Source organism: Microtus oregoni, unplaced genomic scaffold (genome assembly GCF_018167655.1).
Source record: "Microtus oregoni isolate MIOR12 unplaced genomic scaffold, Mior012 000015F_ref0000493, whole genome shotgun sequence".
Taxonomy (NCBI): Eukaryota; Metazoa; Chordata; class Mammalia; order Rodentia; family Cricetidae; genus Microtus; species Microtus oregoni.
The window spans coordinates 48,596,977-48,621,705 of NW_024543074.1; the positions used below are offsets into that span (position 1 = coordinate 48,596,977).

A 24,729-nucleotide genomic window follows, 5' to 3' on the forward strand; every position below is an offset into this window, starting at 1 on the left:
CTACCTGGAGTCTGTGCCTCTCCCTAACACCATCCACAGAGCCCTCTTCACATCCTTGTTCCTCAGGGTATAAATCAGAGGGTTGAGCATGGGGGTGATGATGGTATAAAAAAGGGCAAGAAACTTTCCCTCCTTCTCAGAGTACCTGTGCGCAGGCTGGAGGTAGGTGGAGATGGCTGAGCCAAAAAACAGGGTAACCACAATGAGGTGTGACGCACAGGTCCCAAAAGCCTTTCTGCGACCAGCCATTGACTTGATGTTCAGCACTGCCCTGGCAATGTGGGCATAGGAGCCCAGAATTAGCACTAAAGGGCAGACTAAGATAATGACCCGGGCCACAAACAGATTGGCCTCTGTTCCTCCTGTGTCCTCACAGGCCAACTTGAGGAGAACAGGCAGCTCGCAGAAGAAGTGGTTCAGCTGGTGTCCACAGAGCGGCATGGCCATCACGAGGCTTGTCTGGATCAGAGAGTTCACGAGTCCTCCCACCCAGGAGAATATAACCAATGCCCTGCAGAGAAGGGGATGCATAATGGTTGTGTAGTGGAGTGGGCGACACACGGCGGCATAGCGGTCGACAGCCATTGCCACCAAAAGCACACACTCAGTTCCTCCCAGTGAGAGCCCTATGAAGAGCTGAGCCACACACCTTGCAAAGCTGATGGTCCTGTCGAGTCCAGAGAGGTTGACCAGCAGCTGGGGCACAGTGCTGGCGGTGTAGCAGAGGTCCAGGAAGGAGAGGTGGGAGAGAAAGTAGTACATGGGTGTGTGTAGGCGAACGTCCAGTCGTGACAGAATGATGATCACGGTGTTGCCGAAGAGAGTCAGAGAGTAGAGAACAGAGATGAAGGCAAAAAAGACAGGTTCTAGGTGAGGCCAGTCTGAGAAGCCCAGCAGCAGGAAGCCCTCTTCTGAACTGGTGTTCAGGCTTTCCATGGTCTCCCACCTACACAAATAGAACACAACTGAATTCTTTCTAGAGAGAACATGAATTAATTACTCCTAAAGGCATCAAAATCACATATTTTGAGTTGCCACTCTGTATAGTTCTGTTGAGTGTTCTCTTTACCCCTGCCCCCATCCATGTAAGTCTCTTGTTCTCTTTCAAATCTATATCCTTTTTTCCTTTAATTGTTGTTACTTCTTTCTCTGTGTGTTTTTGTGTACATTCAACTCTTCTTTAGCATATAGATCACGGATTGATAGTGGTATGGTCTCCGATTGCACCTAATTCTTGTTGCTTGTTTGTTCTATGACTTTTGCGAAGACACTCAGTCCTCTGGTCAGTCGGCTGGATACGATTCTTCCTTTTCTGAAAGTAGAGACAAGGTATTGCCTTCCTTTTGGCATTGACATCAGGATCCAAAATCAGTCACGTGGAAACTGTATTAAAAGTCCCAAGTGTGTGAGTTCTGTGCTGTTCTGGATCCTTCCTTTTCTAGTCTCTGAGACAGACTGCTTCAGCAGATTGAGATGAAGACCTAACCTGTCTGAGTTTGTGGCTCTGACCTCTGGGTCCTTACTTTCTGTCTCTTGCTTGTTAAATTTGGTCAGTGACTGGATTCTTGGAGCCTTGAGCTGCTTCTGTCTGTCACAAAGAGCTAAACACCGTAGGAAAGCTTCTTGGGAAGGAATATGATCACAAGTCTATTCCTTTTTATGACTCTCAATCGCTTCCTGCTCTTGCAACTAATTTATTTTTTATATTTTTGTCACAAGAGTTCTTTTGAATCTTTGTTCCCATCTATGACCTGCCCTCCTTGTGTGGAAGAGCAGCAAGCACTCTTTTTATATATTTTATTTTTTATATTATTTTTAAATTTATTTTTCTCTCATACAATATATCCCAACTGCGGTTTCCTCTCTCTCTACTCCTCCCAGTTCTCCTGTCCCTGTCATCTCCCTTCTCCTCTAGAGCCATTCCTCCTCCCTCCATTTCCCTTCAGAAAAGAGCAGGCTTCTCAGGGATATCAACTGAACACAGCACAACAAGATGCAGTAAGACTAGATACAAACCCTCATATCAAGGCTGGATGAAGCATCTCAGTAGAAGGAAGAGGGTCCCAAGGCTTAACTGTTGAGCTTTTTTCTCCAACTCCATAATGTAAGATATATGTCCTCTTAGAAGAATATAGTTATGTAAAGGTAGAGGACCAAACATAAATGCATGTGCCAACTCTAGAGTAATATCTTTTTTTCCTTTTTTTTTTGAGACAGCTTCTCTGCATAACAACCCTAGCTCTTCTGTAACTAGCATTGTAGACCAGGCTGGCCCAAAATTCAAAGAGATCTTCCTGCCTCTGCCTCCCAAATTCTGGGATTAAAGGTGTGCACTACCACCACCCAAATAGAGTAATATCTTAAATAATTTTTAAAAAGTAGCAAACTTTTTTACAAAAAGATGAAAAACCAAGATCTGTAAAGTGATTTTTGATAAAACACAGAGCTACACTAGTGTGGAAATTTGTGTTTTAATGTTTTCTTTATTTTCATTTTCTCTTAATTTTTCTAAGATAGGGTCTTGTTATACACCAAGCCTTCAACTCTAGGTCCTCCTACCTTAGCCTCCCAAGTGCTAGGCTTGTGGGGTCATATTATCATGTCAAGATAAAACTGATATTTATTGAGATTGAGATTATAGGAATGTAAGTGCACAGCAAGCAAAAAGTTAAAACTTTTTTTGAGAGAGCTTTGTTTTATATTTACCATGGATATTTTTTGCTGGACTAATTTTTGCCTCGCGTTGTCAAGTTTACTAAGAGAAGATCATCAATGAAACTGTTAATGCATAATTAATTATTTCAAAAAGATATTCTTGACACTCTTATAAAAACAGGATAAAGTATGGATTATAAACACAAAGCATATGTATATTCAGGTTAACCAATGTATCGAAGCTGTTTTATTTTGGATAGTCTCTATTGACAAGTGAAAGATCTTGTAAGTTCATGGATAGTTCCTTACAGATGAATTCTATCATTGTTTTTACTACCACGTTTTGAAAGTTTACTTCTGTGAGTTTTTGTTTTCTTAGCTATAAAACCAAACAATAATTGGAGAGGTTTTTGATTGACATTAAAGGTTCTCACCATACCCCTGTAGATAGCACAACACTGTAGTCCCAGTAATTTGAAGGCCGAGGCAGACAAATCCTTAGGGAGCCATGAAGCCTTGAAGTAGGTTTGGTCTTGCTTAGTGGGACAAAGACATTGCCCTTCCTCCCCAGGATCTAGTCTTTTACTCAGGAATATGGTGTGCAAAGCCACAGTCCCAAACTGTACAACCTCAAGGCCAAGGTGTTGTCTTTCTTTGTCCCATCATACTCTTTTTTTTCTGCCTACCCAGGCCTTTGACCCTTGTGTGCCTGCTTGTAAGTCCCTTGCTTGGTGGATGAGAGCTGGTGTCTAAGAACCAGTGCTCTACTGACAATGGCTCATCTACAGAATCACAACACCCACAACTATCATAAATGATACATCAAACCTTACCCAAGATGGAGGCTCATGAATCCTGTATTTAGCACAGCTCTTCCACTCTTGCAGTGCACCTGTGTCTGTCACTCAGGTCATTTGCTCCAGCTGTGGTTCCTTGATAACTGCCCCCCCCCAATTGACATTTTCCTCCACTCTTCCTGCGGCAACAGCTAAGTTCTCACTCATTCCCATATTTGGAACTCATGGAGGGTCCCCATGAGATACATTTTTCATTAGTGTGTGTGTGTGTGTGTGCGTGTGTGTGTGTGTGTGTGTGTGTGTGTGTGTGTGAGAGAGAGAGAGAGAGAGAGAGAGAGAGAGAGGCAGGCTGGCAGGCAGACAGACAGACAGACAGAGACACACATACGGAGTATCATGGCAGCCTTGTGGAGGTCAGAGGGTACCTCGGGTGTCAGTTCTACCTTGTTTGAGACAGGGACTCTTGTTCATGGCTGTATGTGCCAGACTTGCTGGCCTGTGAGTTTCCCAGGATTCTCCTCAATCCACTTCCTTTCTCACTGCGGCAGCACTGTGATTACAGATGTGTGGATGTGTGCAGTTTCACGTCTATCCTTTACATGGGTCAGAGGGTCTGAATGCAGTTCTTTGTAAAAACAAAGCATGTGCCCACTGAGCCATCTCGTCAACCCCAACAATTCCACTCTGGAAGAGCAGTTAGAGCTCCTTTCTCACATGAACACTAGGTCTCTGGTATGTAGTATATGGTATACTAGACATATATCTTGTATTCCAGTTGAGTTTTGACCATACAGAAAACATACAGATAAATACAGACCTCCTTCCACCTGGCTGCCCTCTCAATACTGAGGAAGATAAGTACACTATGGGACTTCACTGAGTCCCATGCTTCTTTACTGACAGTAGCTACTTGGAAGTGTCCATTTCCTTTCTTCATGATGAAATCTTTCATAAAGGCATGGAATTAAGTTGGGTTGGCATACTGGATTCTCAAAGGCTCACATTCTCTTTCCAGTTACCAGATATTCACAAATTTAGAAAGCTAAGGGAAGCATAGGACTCCATAGTCTCCACTGGCTAAACACACAGATTCAGAGGGCGATAGAATTGATCAGACATCCTTAAACATCCTAATGAGGCTTTAGACTGGAAAACAGATTACACAGACATATGCTGGTTTGAATCTGTGTTCAGATACCTGCCTTAGGTTAAAGACAAGGACCTCATTTAGTCCCCTAAAGCTTTGGGTTAAAGGTAAGGACCTTGCTTTAGTGCCCTGAGCCAGGGTGTCAGGTTTACAGGAAGGATGGTTGTGACTGGCCAAGAAGAAAACCTGGAAAAGAAATGAAGGGTTCTAGAAGTAGACTTCCCGGAGAGGGCCATGCTCCTGACACTCAGATCTGTACACTCATTGAGAGGTGACCTTCATCTGTAAATGGACAGCTGTATTAGATGAAGGCTGTCCTAGCTGCCACTCTGCCCCATCTTTACTCTCCCAATAGCAATATATTAAAAATGAATGCCTCCCCCTAAGTTCCTTGGTGCACAGCATTTTGAGATTTCCATATTTGGTTGAATCGTAAAAATCAGCTTTGACCTGTTCATCTATGTGTATGTGTGCCTCTATGCCTATGAATGGCCCATATAAATAATAAGCTTTTGATCAGTAAGCATGCTTAGATTTATTTCTGCCAGTGTGTAGAACTAATTCCTTTCGTTGAAGGCATTAGTCGGATCATCTAATGTCAGGTTCATATTCAAGTCGCACAATTAATTTTCTCAACAGAAGAGGAGGGTCTTTGTTTGGCCAGGTATTGTTAAATTTGAACCTATTTTCAGTTGCTTCCACATGGCTCCGGTATGAGGGCTGGGGCATTAATGATGCTATCAAGACCAATTAGGCACTAAAACAGAAGCATCTTCCTATCTGTTCTCTGGACCACTTGCTCTTGTACAGACTCAGATATACTTTGATCTGGATCAAGTGTCTTTCATACTGGAGACCACATCACTGTACACTATTCCTTCAGCTTTTAAGGCATTCTGAAAGACCCTTCTCTCTTATATCCTATAAGACCACATTCCAAAATTTCAGTACACTTCCCCCAAATCAGAGATGGACCAGAGTCTGTGTAGCTGACATTCAGAGTGAATTCATAAATGTCTTGCTTTCTCTGTGACTCTGCACAAACAACATGGTGGCCATCTGTGATGCGTTCCCTCTGAGTCTACCCCCTCCTGACAAATTCTTAGCTTATTACGACAGCTCTGACCACACCTCTGTTCTTTTCCTACCAACTCTGATTCCAACTATTTACTCCAATGAAGAACCTTGATTTCAAGTCCACCTTTGCTGTGTATCTTACAAAATATTTCCATTATTTTAGCAGTTGAAGAGAAAAAGAAGCAAGTGAGATTTTTTGATATGTCACATGGGGAGTAGGTACAGGGTATATACGTGATAGAAGATAAAACACAATTTATTTGAGTAAATTATTTTTGCATGAATTTATCATTTCTTTGCCCTAAAACTGGAGCCCCAACACAGTGGGGCCCACTGCTGATTTCTCAATACAATATTTGCTTTCTATTTTTTTTTTTATACCATGAACCTAACCATCTCAAGCTTTCAGCACTTACCTGGAGTCCAGGGTCAGAAAACTCCCACTTTTGCCTTCTTCAAATATAGTGGGTTTGAAAGACAAGTGAGACCCTGGAGACTTGAGAAAACTTGTGATGTCTGAAGGCTACTTTGCTCTTTGGTCCTAATTTCACCTGTGGTGGGAAAGACTCAGGTCAGAGCTCAAGTCCTTGAGAAGTTAACATAGCACACACAGCAGAGAATGCTGAGGGGCCTAACCCGGGAGGTAGCAGCTTCCTCCTCGATAACCTCCTGCATGCTCACTCCAACCAGCCCAGGTCAGGGCAGAGCTGGCACACTATCAGGTCTCCTGCTGATCTGAACTGAGGTTGCACATGTCGGTTATGCCCTGAGGACACTGAAAAGTTTTCTCATTTTCATGTCCTGTCACTGTAGGCTTGAACCCAGGGTCTGGTCAAGGCTAGGCGAGTACTCAACCACTGAGTTGTATCCCCAGTCCCACAGATGCATTATTTAAAAGCAGTGGAGAGTGAGTTGCTTACAAAGGGCAGGCAGCCTTGGAGACTGAAGGCCCCACTGTGGCAATTATAATGAACTTAGAGCTGGCTCTCCAAGACCCGCCTTGCAGCAGCTTTCACTACTCTCTGCCTCGTTCTGCCAAACCTAAGTGACCTATTGTGTATTCTCAGGACAATTCCTTACTTGCTCATGTGATTCTGCATCCCTAGATTCCTTCTGCTTCTCCACTTTGACTCCAGTCCTATCAACCTCTTGCTAGTAGACTAAATTCCACGTCTCACTCTAAGCCAGCCATGTTCACCCTTCCACAGCTCTCTTCCTTCTCTGGAGCCATCATGCAATGCTTAGGTGTTTCCATACAGCTTCTGCATTGTTCCAGCTGCAACTTGATTCCCTTTTGTAGAGTATGACGCTTTCATTTTTTTCTGTTATAATATTTAATGGGTCCGTGCTCATTATTTTATGCTCCATTTTTATTTTCAACGTATTTAAAAATTCACATATTCAATAAAAATGCATGGGCAAAAACAAGCTTCTTCTTACTGTATGGGGAAGTTAATGTGCAAGACCCCTGTATGCACTTGAGGAATTTGTAATATGCGTTAAGGAAGAAAAATCTTTGCTAATACATTAATAGCTTTGTGACCTTACATGACCGAGCCCCAGTTTCCTCATCAGTAAGAGGTTATCATGTTCTCTCTCTAGTACCATTGTTTGTGGTTTAATGGCTCATAGTGTATAAGGTGCCTGGCGTATGGTAGATATTCACTGAGTGGCTCTTCATAGTGCTAAAATTTATCCAGTACAGACACAATGTCTTGTATTAATGACGTCTTCAAAACACACTCTGCTTGAAATAATTTCAATCAGTGTGGGAATCACAAGTCTCTTCCTTTGCACAAGAAGTATAACACCATCAAGAGAAACATTACTAACACTGAAACACTATCATCTTCATATACAATTAATGCAAATGGTACAAATGCTAATCTTAATAAGTAAGAGTCTCTTTACAAAAAATAATGGGGGAATTTGGAAACTTTTGGCTGTTCATGCCAAGAAAACAGAATAGTTGAACACTCAGTCCTGAGCAGGACATTTCTACTACTCCAATTAAGGCCCAAGGAATGTGACCGAAGAAGGGTCAGAAGGAATATATGAGCCAGAAGATAAGGATAAATGCTGTGGAGTTGTCTTCTGAGCATGTCACAGCCATGGTGATTATGATTTCACAGCAGCTGGGATTGCCTGAACTGGGTCATACAGGACTGGGCCCTTGTCAACTCTAGTTGTGGGTGGGAAGGGTCTCAGGGCCCTCTTCCTCCCTGCTGATAAATTCTATACCCTTTGGTGAAGCCACCAGGCTCTACTGGATAATTCCTAAGACATAGTCATACAGAGGGCTCTGGCTAAACCCAGGAGGCTACAAAACAACAACAACAACAACAACAACAACAACAACAACAACAACAACAACACTTTGCTTTAACTGGCTATCTGTTGCTATGATAAAATACTGAGAAAAACAACTTGGTAAGAAAGATGTTTATTTAACCTTTGAGACTACAGTCCATCATGAGGAATGCCAGAGCAGGAACTCAAGGCTGAATGACCTGCTGGAGCAGAAATCATGGTGTTTAGAATGCTATTTACTGGATTGCTTCCAGGCTCATTTTCAGCTACCTTTCTTATATACCCACCTCACACGCCCAGGGGTGGCACTGCCCACAGTGGGCTGGGACTCCTACATCAATTGGCAATGAGAAAAATGCCCCATAGACAAGATGCAGGAAATTCCTCTGTTGAGGTTCCTTCTTCCCAGGTGTGTAAAGCTGACAAGCAATGTCACCAAGGTAGAGAGTATGACGTCCTTGAGTGCACAGATAAGCACAAAGGAAATGAGGAAGTTCAATTGCATAGACTTATCTGTTCAAACAAAGGATTGTCTACCTGTTTTCCACCTGGAAAGCTGGGAATGGATTTAGTTTATAACCTGGTGATCTTTTGCTGTCTGTTGGACCACTTGATTTCTCAAGACTATTATGTTTGTTATTATTATATTACCTATAATATAATTTTTGTTTTTATATATTATGTTTGTTATTACACTATTATCCCGGACTCTTCCTCCCTAGATCTTGAGCATTGTTTCATAGTCCGTAAAACTCGCCCTTATGGGAGATGCCATGTGTGCTTTACAGCAGCCTGGGTAACTTCTATGCCATCTTAGGGCCAGGCCAATCCCGACCCCACAGGCATTATAGTCATTCTCCTTAGACTTTTGTCTTGAGTATTATTTCTGAGTCAACAGAACCAAGCTTTATGGAAGAGGCCATATGTACTTTGTGAAGAGTTTCAATACACACACATCTTAAGCTTGGTTGTGCACACAAGGCTGAGTTAATTGTTATCAGGAAACTTATATCCCCAAACTGTGCTGTGCTTCAGTACTGAAATAAACTACCTGGTGTCAGAGTCTAGAAGTTTGAGCCAACACCAGCTAACTAAGTTGTTCTGAACCATATTTTCTTCTTATTTCACAAAGATCAACATTCTTCTGACCCTGGTGGCTGCAGGGATGCTCACATCCATGAATGGGAAAGGGACCTGTAAGGGGAGGGCATACAGTGGAGGGAGGGAGATGAGAGAGAGTGTGGGCTTGAGAATAATCAGAAAACGTCGCTTGTATAAAATCATCAAATAGTAAATTTCATTAATAAAAATATAAAATATACAGTTATTATTATCTGTGTATTGATTTTGTATGTAGAAAGGGTGTGGAAAGATCGTTGGACCTTTATACAGTGATAGGCTTTGTTTGCAATATAATCATCAAACACTGATTATTAACAGCTTTCTTGAGCTATAATTCACATAAAGAATGCACATGTTTACATTTTAATGTTTCAGGATGCTCACAAATCTGTCTGTTTATTGTTTTAGAACATTTTGTCACCTCATTTCATTTCATGCCTGTTTGCAGTCACTGTCCTGACTCTCTCTTCCAGGCAACCATTGATGTAATTGCGTCGCTGGCACTCCACAGTGGGTGTGGCCTTTTGCATCCAAGCTACTGTCTCTCTGCACAGTTCTGGGGAATTGCCACGGTAACCTATTTCAACACTCCGTTCTTTCACGTGGCTGACAAGGTTCTTGTTCATGGAGAGACCTTATCTTCTCTATTCACTCACTGATGGAGAAACATTTGGCTTGTCCCTGCAGTTTGGTAGCTATGAATAATGATGCCTTTGGATAATAACTTTGGCATCTGAATATTGATTTCTGTAATTTCAAGGAAAATCAGTAAAGATGTTTAGAACATTCCTGAAAACCTCAGGAAAGACAGGCATTTTGTAAAAAGGATATTAGTCCTCTATAGAGTCTAAAAAGGACAAAAAGCAAAGAAATCTGCTCTTCAAATACCTCACACTGTAGCTACCATAGGTGTCTGTGCAATCCACCATTGCGTTTCTTTTCTGGAAATTTTGATGAGTAAAAATGGGTAGAATCTATAAGAGCCAGGCTTTTTCTTATGCCACAGACAAGGGAGATTTTTATTTTTTTGAGTCTTTTGGGATTTTACAAGCTCCTGCCTCCAATCCGGAAGGATTTCCTGCAATAAAGGGGGCTGATTGGGGGAAACAGCTGTGTGTGTATTCTAGGGGGCAGCTGCAGCTGATTTTCTCTGAAGCAATTTGGAATCAGTGTTGCCAGGTATCTGGGCTCCTTTAAAAGATAAAACAATAGGTTTTCATGTAGATTAAAAAAATCGCCAGCACAAGATCGGAACATGACTAAGCCAGTCAACAGTCCAGCATAGAGGGAGGCCTCAGGAGCTCCCACCTTGAGCTGGGAAGTTATTGACAATTGAGAGCTGGGGAAAAGAGAGTCAGTTTTCTTTTCTATTCAATGATTTCTGCTTGATTTTCTATTTTATTGAGGTTTTAGGTCTCAAATCCAGGGCTCTGCTCATAGTCGGCAAATCCGTTGTCACTGAACTCATCCCCAGTCCTTCTGTTTGACTTGTGAATTTGTTTCAGGCTCTTCAAGTTTTATTTTATTTTATTGTCATTGTTTTTTGGGTCCTGCATTATTTCTGTATTGCCTCTATTTGTTGATCCATTCCTTTAGACACCTGTTTCCACATCTCCATCCAAGCATTTGCTCGATCCTTTCCTCATTTTGTCAGGTGAAGTCGCGTTTTCACGCCAGCTCTTTGTGCGTATTGCTGGGCAGCACCATTTAAGAACGGAAATGCTAGGTGTTTATTCCAGCCTTTGTAATCTGGCTTTATGCTTGTCCTTGCAGGCTTTTTTTTTTTTGCATTTTCTCTGGGTCTCTAGTTACTTTTGCATTTTCAGCACTAGATGGCAGGCTAAGGCCAGGTTACCACATGCACACGCCTGGTGTGTGCCACTGTATCAGAAATGGATACAAGCCTAGAGAGATCTGCAAACTTCAGCTGCTGTGTTGTTCATCAAGTGTGAGTGAGTCCCAAGAAGGTTATTTTCTTACTACAATCCTCTCTGGATTATAGGAATCACCGCATTTATAGTTTGTGCTGAGAAGCAAGTCATTCCCCTGGCGCAAGGGGGGACTAACCGTAGATAAGGCTCGGCTATATGCAACTCCTATGGCCACAAACACTACAAAGGCTGCACTGAATCTGGCCCACTGAGACCACTACAGTGTACACACTGGCATGAGCTGTACGCTGCTGAGGTAGACCCATGACCCAAGTTCACTGTAACCAGCTGCAGGTGACAATGGCCAGAACGGAAATGTGGTAGTAGACATGTCTCCTCTTGGCTTGATTGTAGCACTGTTTGCATGGACCCTAACCTGGGTGTGGAAGTCATTAGGATCACCCCAGTGTTAGGCTTCACCACCCAGCCTCGAGTCTCAAGGCAAAGTCTTGTGATTACTCTGCTAGCCTACTCTAGAAAATGAAACCTCAAACTCTGATGAGTTGGGATAGCATGATGAAGGCAGTGTCTTGGCCATATAGACTGATTCTAAGTGGGACATACCACTCAGGAAGTTGCTTGAATTTCTTTATTATCATTTCCATAGTATTATAAAACAAACAAGTGATGTCATTAGCAAAAAAGTGAGAAATTCCAATGAAAATGATGTATTATATGCTGACACTTATGAATAATGTTTTCTGATAGTAATCATCAAGTCTTTTGCACTGGCCTAAAAGTTAGATATTATACTTGTTCTTGTTTCCTCTTCTACCTGGAGTCTGTGCCTCTCCCCAGTACCCTCCACAGAGCCCCCTTCACATCCTTGTTCCTCAGGGTATAAATCAGAGGGTTGAGCATGGGGGTGATGATGGTATAAAAAAGGGCAAGAAATTTTCCCTCCTTCTCAGAGTACCTGTGGACAGGTTGGAGGTAGGTGGAGATGGCTGAGCCATAAAACAAGGTAACCACAATGAGGTGAGATGCACAAGTTCCAAAAGCCTTTCTGCGACCAGCCATTGACTTGATGTTCAGCACTGCCCTGGCAATGTGGGCATAGGAGCCCAGAATTAGCACTAAGGGACAGACTAAGATAATGACCCGGGCCACAAACAGATTGGCCTCTGTTCCTCCCGTGTCCTCACAGGCCAACTTGAGGAGAACAGGCAGCTCGCAGAAGAAGTGGTTCAGCTGGTGTCCACAGAGCGGCATGGCCATCACGAGGCTTGTCTGGATCAGAGAGTTCACGAGTCCTCCCACCCAGGAGAATATAACCAATGCCCTGCAGAGAAGGGGATGCATAATGGTTGAGTAGTGGAGTGGGCAACACACGGCGGCATAGCGGTCGACAGCCATTGCCACCAAATCACACACTCAGTTCCTCCCAGTGAAAGCACTATGAAGAGCTGAGCCACACACCTTGCAAAGCTGATGGTCCTGTCGAGTCCAGAGAGGTTGACCAGCAGCTGGGGCACAGTGCTGGCGGTGTAGCAGAGGTCCAGGAAGGAGAGGTGGGAGAGAAAGTAGTACATGGGTGTGTGTAGGCGAACGTCCAGTCGTGACAGAATGATGATCATGGTGTTGCCGAAGAGAGTCAGAGAGTAGAGAACAGAGATGAAGGCAAAAAAGACAGGTTCTAGGTGAGGCCAGTCTGAGAAGCCCAGCAGCAGGAAGCCCTCTTCTGAACTGGTGTTCAGGCTTTCCATGGTCTCCCACCTACACAAATAGAACACAACTGAATTCTTCCTAGAGAGAACATGAATTAATTACTCCTAAAGGCATCAAAATCACATATTTTGAGTTGAACTGTGTTTAGTTATGTTGAGTTTTTGATCCCCTCACCCCGCTCCCTTCCATGTAAGTCTCTTGTTCTCTTTCAAATCTATATCCTTTTTTCCTTTAATTGTTGTTACTTCTTTCTCCGTGTGTGTGTGTGTGTGTGTGTGTGTGCACGTGCGCGTGTGTGTGCGTGTGTGTACATTCAACTCTTCTTTAGCATATAGATCACGGATTGATAGTGGTATGGTCTCCGATTGCACCTAATTCTTGTTGCTTGTTTGTTCTATGACTTTTGCGAAGACACTCAGTCCTCTGGTCAGTCGGCTGGATACGATTCTTCCTTTTCTGAAAGTAGAGACAAGGTATTGCCTTCCTTTTGGCATTGACATCAGGATCCAAAATCAGTCACGTGGAAACTGTATTAAAAGTCCCAAGTGTGTGAGTTCTGTGCTGTTCTGGATCCTTCCTTTTCTAGTCTCTGAGACAGACTGCTTCAGCAGATTGAGATGAAGACCTAACCTGTCTGAGTTTGTGGCTCTGACCTCTGGGTCCTTACTTTCTGTCTCTTGCTTGTTAAATTTGGTCAGTGACTGGATTCTTGGAGCCTTGAGCTGCTTCTGTCTGTCACAAAGAGCTAAACACCGTAGGAAAGCTTCTTGGGAAGGAATATGATCACAAGTCTATTCCTTTTTATGACTCTCAATCGCTTCCTGCTCTTGCAACTAATTTATTTTTTATATTTTTGTCACAAGAGTTCTTTTGAATCTTTGTTCCCATCTATGATCTGCCCTCCTTGGAAATAGTAAGCACAGTGTGAAAATGAATATTAATGTCTTCTTTTATGTCATAAGAGGTGATAAATTAATATGTCTTTTCATGACACATGGATCTTAAATACATTTTCTTGTATGAAACATCGAATATTCTTTAATCTGAGAATTATTTTAACTGCAAAAAAATCTTTATGCATGTGAGTGTTTTTCCTGCACATCGGACTGTGCACCATGCACATACCTGGTGCCCACAGAGGGCAGGAGAAGGTGTCAGATCCCCTGGAACTGGAGATATCCTTGGCTGTGAACTGCCATGTGGGTGCTGGGAACTGCAAGAGTGATAAAATCACTGAACCATCTTTTCTCCCCAATAATTTTTTATAAGAAGCCTGAAAATGAACTATGAGTACATTCAAATAAGCTAAGGAAACATGGCAAGCATTAAAATACTGCTTCTCTTTGGAGATTCTTCAACTAAAACCTAAACAAAATTACAAGACTTTAGATTTTTGGCATAGGAATCTTTGATTTTTTTCCCCGCCCCCCCTGATTTCTTTGATTAAAGTTGTTCTTAAGTATTCTGTGTATTTTATTGCTATCATCAATTGAATACTTTTCTCTTGGTTGTCTTTGGAAGCATAATGTATTTTTCTGTGGTGTTTGTATCTCACAGCTTAGATAGAGTCTCTTATTATTTCCATGAGATTTAGAAATTGCTTTGAGCTTCTAGCATGCTGTGTTTGGAGGGCCATGCCATTCGCAAACAGTTATTTTTACTTCATCCTGTTTAAATTTGTCATCTTTTATTTCTCTGTCTTGGGGAAACTGGATCTACTCATGCAGAGAGATCAAAATAGACCTCTCTCCCACCTCATATACAAATAGCAACTGAAAGTGGGTTATAGTTTTTTTTTTAATGACACCCCAAAGGTCACAGTGAGTAGAAGAAACTGTGGGCTGCATCCTGAAGCTGATTTTGGCGAAGATTGTTTTTTGGCTTCCAAACACACTTGAAATGGAGACAGTGGAAGCCCAGTGCCTCCTGCAAACTCGGGGTGGTTACAATGTCTCCATGTAGATTCTGCTATGACAGCAAGTGTCCTGCTAAGAGGATACTGAACATGGGAAAGACTGTGTGGGGTGGAGGCTACTTGGGAAGCCTCTGATACTGTCACTATGAGTTAAGCTGCTCACAGTCACATCTATTAAACAATTCTAAGAATAATAACTATTTGGGAAAAAGAACTAATAAATGCTTTCATTGAAAAGTGAAGTTTTAGATAATTTGTTTCTAGGAAACTTGCCTTGAAAGAAATGGTAGAGATGTTCTTCGAGAGGAGTGATGTGATATAAGGGGCCAACTTGAACCTAAATAAGAAAGGAAGACCATTATTAAAGGAGTCAGCATAGGCAAATGCTTTCTTTGTCTTGCTTGATCTAACAAAAATAATCATAACAATAATGTATCATATGAGCACGATGAATGACAATACAAGATGAAAAGCCTGAAAATGTAATATACCTTAAAAATTTATTTTATCCCATGTTCATCTTTTTGGGTCTGGGATACCTCACTCAGGATAGTGTTTTCTATTTCCATCCATTTGCATGCAAAATTCGAGAAGTCATTGTTTTTTACCGCAGCGTAGTACTCTAGCGTGTATATATTCCATACTTTCTTCATCCATTCTTCCATTGAAGGGCATCTAGGTTGTTTCCAGGTTCTGGCTATTACAAATAATACTGCTATGAACATAGTTGAACAAATGCTTTTGTCATATGATAGGGCATCTCTTGGGTATATTCCCAAGTGTGGTATTGCTGGGTCCAGGGGTAGGTTGATCCCGAATTTCCTAAGAAACCGAAACACTGACTTCCATAGTGGTTGCACAAGATTGCATTCCCACCAGCAATGGATGAGGGTACCCCTTCCTCCACAACCTCTCCAGCAAAGGTTATCGTGGAAGGAGGTCGGGCCTTGGGAAAGCAGGAGGATTGGGATAAAGGAAGGTTGGACAGGGGAGCACGGAACCACAATTCTTAGTTAAGGGAACCACTTTAGGGTTGGCAAGAGACCTGACCCTAGAGGGGCTCCCAGGTGCCCAAGCTGAGGTCCCCAGTTAGTTCCTTGGGCAGTTGAGAATAGGGAACCTGAAATGACCCTATCCTTGAGCAATACTGACGAATATCTTGCATATCATCATAGAACCTTCATCTGGTGATGGATGGAGATAGAGACAGAGACCCACACTGGAGCACTGGACTGAGCTCCCAAAGTCCTAATGAGGAGCAGAAGGAGGGAGAACAGGAGCAAAGAAGTCGGGACCACGAGGGATGCACCCACCCACTGAGACAGTGAAGCTGATCTATTGAGAGCTCACCAAGACCGGCTGGACTGTGACTGAAAAAGCATGGGATAAAACTGGACTCTCTGAACATGGCGAACAATGAGGGCTGATGAGACGCAAAGGACAATGGCACGGGGGTTTGATCCTACGTAATGTGATGGCTTTGTGGGAGCCCAGCCAGTTTGGATGTTCACCTTCCTAGATATGGACGGAGGTGGGAGGTCCTAGGTCTTACCACAGGGCAGAAAACCCTGACTGCTCTTTGGACTGGAGAGGGAGGGGGAAAGGAGTGGGGGGAGGGGGAGAAGGGTGGGAGGAGGGGGCGTAGGGGGGGAGGAGGGGGAGGGAAATGGGAGGCTGGGAGGAGGTGGAAACTTGTTTTTTTTTTCTCCTTTTCTCAATAAAAAAAGAAAAAAAATTAAATATTAAAAAAATTATTTTATTTTTATTAATTATTATATATTTTAGTATTTCTTTTTTCTCATAGTTATTTATGTTTGTGTCTGTGTGTCTCTATGCACACGGATGTCCACAAAAGCCAGAAGAGAGTGCTGGATCCCATGAAACCTGATTATAAGTGACTGTGAGCTGGGAATTGAACTCTGGTCCTTTGGAAGAGCAGCAAGCACTCTTTTTATATATTTTATTTTTTATATTATTTTTAAATTTATTTTTCTCTCATACAATATATCCCAACTGCGGTTTCCTCTCTCTCTACTCCTCCCAGTTCTCCTATCCCTGTCATCTCCCTTCTCCTCTAGAGCCATTCCTCCTCCCTCCATTTCCCTTCAGAAAAGAGCAGGCTTCTCAGGGATATCAACTGAACACAGCACAACAAGATGCAGTAAGACTAGATACAAACCCTCATATCAAGGCTGGATGAAGCATCTCAGTAGAAGGAAGAGGGTCCCAAGGCTTAACTGTTGAGCTTTTTTCTCCAACTCCATAATGTAAGATATATGTCCTCTTAGAAGAATATAGTTATGTAAAGGTAGAGGACCAAACATAAATGCATGTGCCAACTCTAGAGTAATATCTTTTTTCCTTTTTTTTTTGAGACAGCTTCTCTGCATAACAACCCTAGCTCTTCTGTAACTAGCATTGTAGACCAGGTTGGCCCAAAATTCAAAGAGATCTTCCTGCCTCTGCCTCCCAAATTCTGGGATTAAAGTGTGCGCTACCACTACCCAAATAGAGTAATATCTTAAATAATTTTAAAAAAGTAGCAAGATTGAAAAACTAATTTACAAAAAGATGAAAAACCAAGACCTGTAAAGTGATTTTTGATAAAACACAGAGCTACACTAGTGTGGAAATTTGTGTTTTAATGTTTTCTTTATTTTCATTTTCTCTTATTTTTTCTAAGATAGGGTCTTGTTATACACCAAGCCTTCAATTCTAGGTCCTCCTACCTTGGCCTCCCAAGTGCTAGGCTTGTGAGGTCATATTATCATGTCAAGATAAAACTGATATTTATTGAGATTGAGATTATAGGAATGTAAGTGCACAGCAAGCAAAAAGTTAAAACTTTTTTTGAGAGAGCTTTGTCTTATGTTTACCATGGATATTTTTTGCTGGATTAATTTTTGCCTCGCGTTGTCAAGTTTACTAAGAGAAAGTCATCAATGATACTGTTAATGCATAATTAATTATTTCAAAAAGATATTCTTGACACTCTTATAAAAACAGGATAAAGTATGGATTATAAACACAAAGCATATGTATATTCAGGTTAACCAATGTATCGAAGCTGTTTTATTTTGGATAGTCTCTATTGACAAGTGAAAGATCTTGTAAGTTCATGGATAGTTCCTTACAGATGAATTCTATCATTGTTTTTACTACCACGTTTTGAAAGTTTACTTCTGTGAGTTTTTGTTTTCTTAGCTATAAAACCAAACAATAATTGGAGAGGTTTTTGATTGACATTAAAGGTTCTCACCATACTCCTGTAGATAGCACAACACTGTAGTCCCAGTAATTTGAAGGCCGAGGCAGACAAATCCTTAGGGAGCCATGAAGCCTTGAAGTAGGTTTGGTCTTGCTTAGTGGGACAAAGACATTGCCCTTCCTCCCCAGGATCTAGTCTTTTACTCAGGAATATGGTGTGCAAAGCCACAGTCCCAAACTGTACAACCTCAAGGCCAAGGTGTTGTCTTTCTTTGTCCCATCATACTCTTTTTTTTCTGCCTACCCAGGCCTTTGACCCTTGTGTGCCTGCTTGTAAGTCCCTTGCTTGGTGGATGAGTGCTGGTGTCTAAGCCCCAGTGCTCTACTGACAATGGCTCATCTGCAGAATCACAACACCCACAACTATCATAAATGATACATCAAACCTTACCCAAGATGGAGGCTCATGAATCCTGTATTTAGCACAGCTCTTCCACTCTTGCAGTGCACCTGTGTCTGTCACTCAGGTCATTTGCTCCAGCTGTGGTTCCTTGATAACTGCCCCCCCCCCATTGACATTTTCCTCCACTCTTCCTGCGGCAACAGCTAAGTTCTCACTCATTCCCATATTTGGAACTCATGGAGGATCCCCATGAGATACATTCTTCATTAGTGTGTGTGTGTGTGTGTGTGTGTGTGTGTGTGTGTGAGAGAGAGAGAGAGAGAGAGAGAGAGAGAGAGAGAGAGAGGCAGGCTGGCAGGCAGGCAGGCAGACAGACAGAGACACACATACGGAGTATCATGGCAGCCTTGTGGAGGTCAGAGGGTACCTTGGGTGTCAGTTCTACCTTGTTTGAGAAAGGGACTCTTGTTCATGGCTGTATGTGCCAGACTTGCTGGCCTGTGAGTTTCCCAGGATTCTCCTCAATCCACTTCCTTTCTCACTGCGGCAGCACTGTGATTACAGATGTGTGGATGTGTGCAGTTTCACGTCTATCCTTTACATGGGTCAGAGGGTCTGAATGCAGTTCTTTGTAAAAACAAAGCATGTGCCCACTGAGCCATCTCGTCAACCCCAACAATTCCACTCTGGAATAGCAGTTATAGTTCATTTCTCACATGATCACTAGGTCTCTGGTATGTAGTATATGGTATACTAGACATATATCTTGTATTCCAGTTGAGTTTTGACCATACAGAAAACATACAGATAAATACAGACCTCCTTCCACCTGGCTGCCCTCTCAATACTGAGGAAGATAAGTACACTATGGGACTTCACTGAGTCCCATGCTTCTTTACTGACAGTAGCTACTTGGAAGTGTCCATTTCCTTTCTTCATGATGAAATCTTTCATAAAGGCATGGAATTAAGTTGGGTTGGCATACTGGATTCTCAAAGGCTCACATTCTCTTTCCAGTTACCAGATATTCACAAATTTAGAAAGCTAAGGGAAGCATAGGACTCCATAGTCTCCACTGGCTAAACACACAGATTCAGAGGGCGATAGAATTGATCAGACATCCTTAAACATCCTAATGAGGCTTTAGACTGGAAAACAGATTACACAGACATATGCTGGTTTGAATCTGTGTTCAGATACCTGCCTTAGGTTAAAGATAAGGACCTCATTTAGTCCCCTAAAGCTTTGGGTTAAAGGTAAGGACCTTGCTTTAGTGCCCTCAACCAGGGTGTCAGGTTTACAGGAAGGATGGTTGTGACTGGCCAAGAAGAAAACCTGGAAAAGAAATGAAGGGTTCTAGAAGTAGACTTCCCGGAGAGGGCCATGCTCCTGACACTCAGATCTGTACACTCATTGAGAGGTGACCTTCATCTGTAAATGGACAGCTGTATTAGATGAAGGCTGTCCTAGCTGCCACTCTGCTCCATCTTTACTCTCCCAATAGCAATATATTAAAAATGAATGCCTCCCCCTAAGTTCCTTGGTGCACAGCATTTTGAGATTTCCATATTTGGTTGAATCGTAAAAATCAGCTTTGACCTGTTCATCTATGTGTATGTGTGCCTCTATGCCTATGAATGGCCCATATAAATAATAAGCTTTTGATCAGTAAGCATGCTTAGATTTATTTCTGCCAGTGTGTAGAACTAATTCCTTTTGTTGAAGGCATTAGTCGGATCATCTAATGTCAGGTTCATATTCAAGTCGCACAATTAATTTTCTCAACAGGAGAGGAGGGTCTTTGTTTGGCCAGGTATTGTTAAATTTGAACCTATTTTCAGTTGCTTCCATATGGCTCCGGTATGAGGGCTGGGGCATTAATGATGCTATCAAGACCAATTAGGCACTAAAACAGAAGCATCTTCCTATCTGTTCTCTGGACCACTTGCTCTTGTACAGACTCAGATATACTTTGATCTGGGTCCAGTGTCTTTCATACTGGAGACCACATCACTGTACACTATTCCTTCAGCTTTTAAGGGATTCTGAAAGACCCTTCTCTCTTATATCCTATAAGACCACATTCCAAAATTTCAGTACACGTCCCCCAAATCAGAGATGGACCAGAGTCTGTGTAGCTGACATTCAGAGTGAATTCATAAATGTCTTGCTTTCTCTGTGACTCTGCACAAACAACATGGTGGCCATCTGTGATGCGTTCCCTCTGAGTCTACCCCCTCCTGACAAATTCTTAGCTTATTACGACAGCTCTGACCACACCTCTGTTCTTTTCCTACCAACTCTGATTCCAACTATTTACTCCAATGAAGAACCTTGATTTCAAGTCCACCTTTGCTGTGTATCTTACAAAATATTTCCATTATTTTAGCAGTTGAAGAGAAAAAGAAGCAAGTGAGATTTTTTGATATGTCACATGGGGAGTAGGTACAGGGTATATACGTGATAGAAGATAAAACACAATTTATTTGAGTAAATTATTTTTGCATGAATTTATCATTTCTTTGCCCTAAAACTGGAGCCCCAACATAGTGGGGCCCACTGCTGATTTCTCAAAACAATATTTGCTTTCTATTTTTTTTTTATACCATGAACCTAACCATCTCAAGCTTTCAGCACTTACCTGGAGTCCAGGGTCAGAAAACTCCCACTTTTGCCTTCTTCAAATATAGTGGGTTTGAAAGACAAGTGAGACCCTGGAGACTTGAGAAAACTTGTGATGTCTGAAGGCTACTTTGCTCCTTGGTCCTAATTTCACCTGTGGTGGGAAAGACTCAGGTCAGAGCTCAAGTCCTTGAGAAGTCAACATAGCACACACAGCAGAGAATGCTGAGGGGCCTAACCCGGGAGGTAGCAGCTTCCTCCTCGATAACCTCCTGTATGCTCACTCCAACCAGCCGAGGTCAGGGCAGAGCTGGCACACCATCAGGTCTCCTGCTGATCTGAACTGAGGTTGCACACGTCGGTTATGCCCTGAGGACACTGAAAAGTTTTCTCATTTTCATGTCCTGTCACTGTAGGCTTGAACCCAGGGTCTGGTCAAGGCTAGGCGAGTACTCAACCACTGAGTTGTATCCCCAGTCCCACAGATGCATTATTTAAAAGCAGTGGAGAGTGAGTTGCTTACAAAGGGCAGGCAGCCTTGGAGACCGAAGGCCCCACTGTGGCAATTATAATGAACTTAGCTGGCTCTCCAAGACCCGCCTTGCAGCAGCTTTCACTACTCTCTGCCTAGTTCTGCCAAACCTAAGTGACCTATTGTGTATTCTCAGGACAACTCCTTTCTTGCTCATGTGATTCTGCATCCCTAGATTCCTTCTGCTTCTCCACTTTGACTCCAGTCCTATCAGCCTCTTGCTAGTAGCCTAAATTCCATGTCTCACTTGAAGCCAGCCATGTTCACCATTCCACAGTTGTCTTCCTTCTCTTGAGTATTCACACAATGCTTAGGTGTTTCCACACAGCTGCTCCATTGATCCAGCTGCAACTTGATTCCCTTTTGTAGAGTATGATGCTTTCCTTTTTTCTGTTATAATATTTAATGGGTCCGTGCTTATTATTTTATGCTCCATTTTTATTTTCAATGTATTTAAAAATTCACATATTCATTAAAAATGCATGGGCAAAGACAAGCTTCTTCTTACCATATGGGGGAAGTTAATGTGCAAGATCCCCGTATTCACTTGAGGAATTTGTAATTTGCGTTAAGGAAGAAAAATCTTTGCTAATACATTAATAGCTTTGTGACCTTACATGACTGAGCCCCAGTTTCCTCATCAGTAAGAGGTTATCATGTTCTCTCTCTCTAGTACCATTGTTTGTGGTTTAATGGCTCATAGTGTATAAGGTGCCTGGCGTATGGTAGATATTCACTGAGTGGCTCTTCATAATGCTAAAATTTATCCAGTATAGAGACATTGTCTTGTAATAATAAGGTCTTCAAAACACACTCTGCTTGAAATAATTTCAATCAGTGTGAGAATCGCGTTTCTTTTTTTGCACATGAAGCATCACACCATCAAGAGAAACATTACTAACACTGAAACACTATCATCTTCATATACAATTAATGCAAATGGTACAAATTATCATATACAAATGGAAGAATGTAATTTGGACCCGATCAATGAATGGACAATAATAGCTACAACTATATGTTGCTGTACCAGTTATTCTTCCAGGAACCCTGCACCTATCCATCCAGGCAATATTCTTTTTTTTTTAAATTTTTATTAAAAATTTCTGCCTCCTCCCCGCCTCCGCCTCCTGTTTTCCTCCCCCTCCTCCCTCCCCTCTCCCTCCCTCTCCAGCCCAAATAGCAGTCAGGGTTCCCTGCCCTGTGGGACGTCCAAGGTCCTCCCCCCACCACCCAGGTCTAGTAAGGTGAGCATCCAAACAGCCTAGGCTCCCACAAAGCCAGTACATGCAGTAGGATCAAAACCCATTGCCATTGTTCTTGGCTTCTCAGCAGCCCACATTGTCCACCATGTTCAGAGAGTCTGGTTTTATCCCATGCTTTTTAGACCCAGTCCAGCTGGCCTTGGTGGGTTCCCAATAGATCAGCCCCATTGTCTCAGTGTGTGGGTACACCCCTTGCGGTCCTGACTTCCTTGCTCATGTTCTCCCTCCTTCTGCTTCTCATTTGGACCTTGGAAGCTCAGTCCGGTGCTCCAATGTGGGTCTCTATCTCTATTTCCTTCCATCGCCAGATTAAGGTTCTATAATGATATGCAAGATATTCATCAGTATGACTATAGAATAGGGCCATTTCAGGCTCCCTCTCCTCAACTGCCCAAGGAACTAGCTGGGGACTTCTCCCTGGACACCTGGGAACCTCTCTAGGGTCTAGTCTCTTGCCAACTCTAAAATTGGCTCCCTTAATTAAGATATATACTTCCCTGCTCCCATATCCACCCTTCCTTTATCCCAACCATCTCATTCCCCCAAGTTCTTCCCATCCTCCCCTCTCACTTTTCTCTCCCCATATCCCCTTTCCCCCATCCCCCTCCCCCCAGTTCCCAGTTTTTGCCCAGCAATCTTGTCTACTTACAATATCCAGAAGGATAACTATATGTTTTTCTTTGGGTTCACCTTCTTATTTAGCTTCTCTAGGATCATGAATTATAAGCTCAATGTCCTTTATTTATGGCTAGAAACCAAATATGAGTGAGTACATCCCATGTTCATGTTTTTGGGTTTGGGATACCTCACTCAGGATAGTGTTTTATATTTCCATCCATTTGCATGCAAAATTCAAGATGTCATTGTTTTTTACCCCAGGAAATATTCTTAATAACCTTATTAGTTCCTATTATCATGCCCACTTCATAGAAGTCAGAGCTGGGGCACAGATTACCTAGTGTCGGTTACACAGCTACCCGGTGTCACCCTTCCCTCTACACCTTGGTGTGCTGGGTAGATTTATGTCAACTTGACACAAGCCAGAGTCATCTGAGAGGAGGAACCTCAGCTGAGAAAATGCCTTCTTATGATTGGGCTATAGGCAGGCCTGTAGAGCATTTTCTTAATCAGTAACTGATGGGGGAGGCCCCAGCCCACTGTGGGTGGGACCTCCCTGGGCTGATGATTCTGGGTTTTATAAGAAAGCAGGCTGAGCAAACCATGATGAGCAAAAAAGCAACAATCCTCCCTAGTCTCTGCATCAGCTCCTGTCTCCTGGTCCTAACCTAATTTGAGTTCCTGTCTTTGCTTCCTTCAGCGAACTGTGGTTCAGGATATGTAAGCCAAAAAACCCTTTCCTCTCCACCTTGCTTCTGGTCCTTCTGGTCATGGTCTTTTACCACTGTGTTCGAAATCCTAATTAAGATACCGGGTATGAATGAACAAATTTTATTTCCAGGAATACTTTGCTGTAGTTCTGGAGGGAAGAACGAGATGGTAGGAAACTATAAGAATGCATTTTTGGTTACACAGCTGTGTTAGTCAGCCTTTTCATCACGGTGACGAAATACCTTCCGAACGAGGTAAGTGGGGAGAGATTTATCTTGGCTCACTGTTTCACATCATCATGGTGGGTATATGTAGTAATAGGAGCATGGGAGTGTCATATATCAATCTGTTGATTTCATTGGTTAAGTAATAAACAAACTGTTTGGGCTAATAGCTTAGAACATAGGTGGGTGGAGTAAACAGAACAGAATGCTGGGAGGAAGAGGAAGTGAGGTAAGACGCCTCAGACAGAGACGGACAGTTCTGCTCTCTGGAGCAGAGACGCCATGCTCCCGGCTCCTGGGCAGACACAGGCGATGAAGCTCCGACCCAGGATGGACGTAGGCTAGAATCTTCCCAGTAAGCGCACCTAGCTGTGCTACATAGAATATTAGAAATGGGCTAGTCCAGGTGCGAGAGTTAGCCTAGAAGAGGCTAGATAGAAATGGGCCAAGCAGTGATTAAAAGAATACAGTGTCCATGTAATTATTTCGGGGCATAAGCTAGCCAGGCGGCCGGGGTGCTGTGAA

General features: G+C 42.6%; 1 protein-coding gene and 1 pseudogene across 1 annotated transcript; both read right to left on the minus strand.

Annotated features, from left to right (window-relative positions):
* LOC121456847 (olfactory receptor 2Y1-like) lies at positions 1-936 on the minus strand. Its single transcript, XM_041665332.1, has one exon. It carries the CDS (start codon positions 934-936, stop codon positions 1-3), a length of 936 nt encoding a protein of 311 aa, XP_041521266.1.
* Positions 937-8,866: 7,930 nt separating this feature from the next.
* Positions 8,867-12,745, minus strand: LOC121456774 (annotated as a pseudogene).
* Positions 12,746-24,729: the final 11,984 nt, after the last annotated feature.

What these genes read in the sequence shown, in the direction of transcription:
- LOC121456847 (XM_041665332.1), bottom strand. Translation starts at nt 936, where the DNA reads ATGGAAAGCCTGAACACCAGTTCAGAAGAGGGCTTCCTGCTGCTGGGC.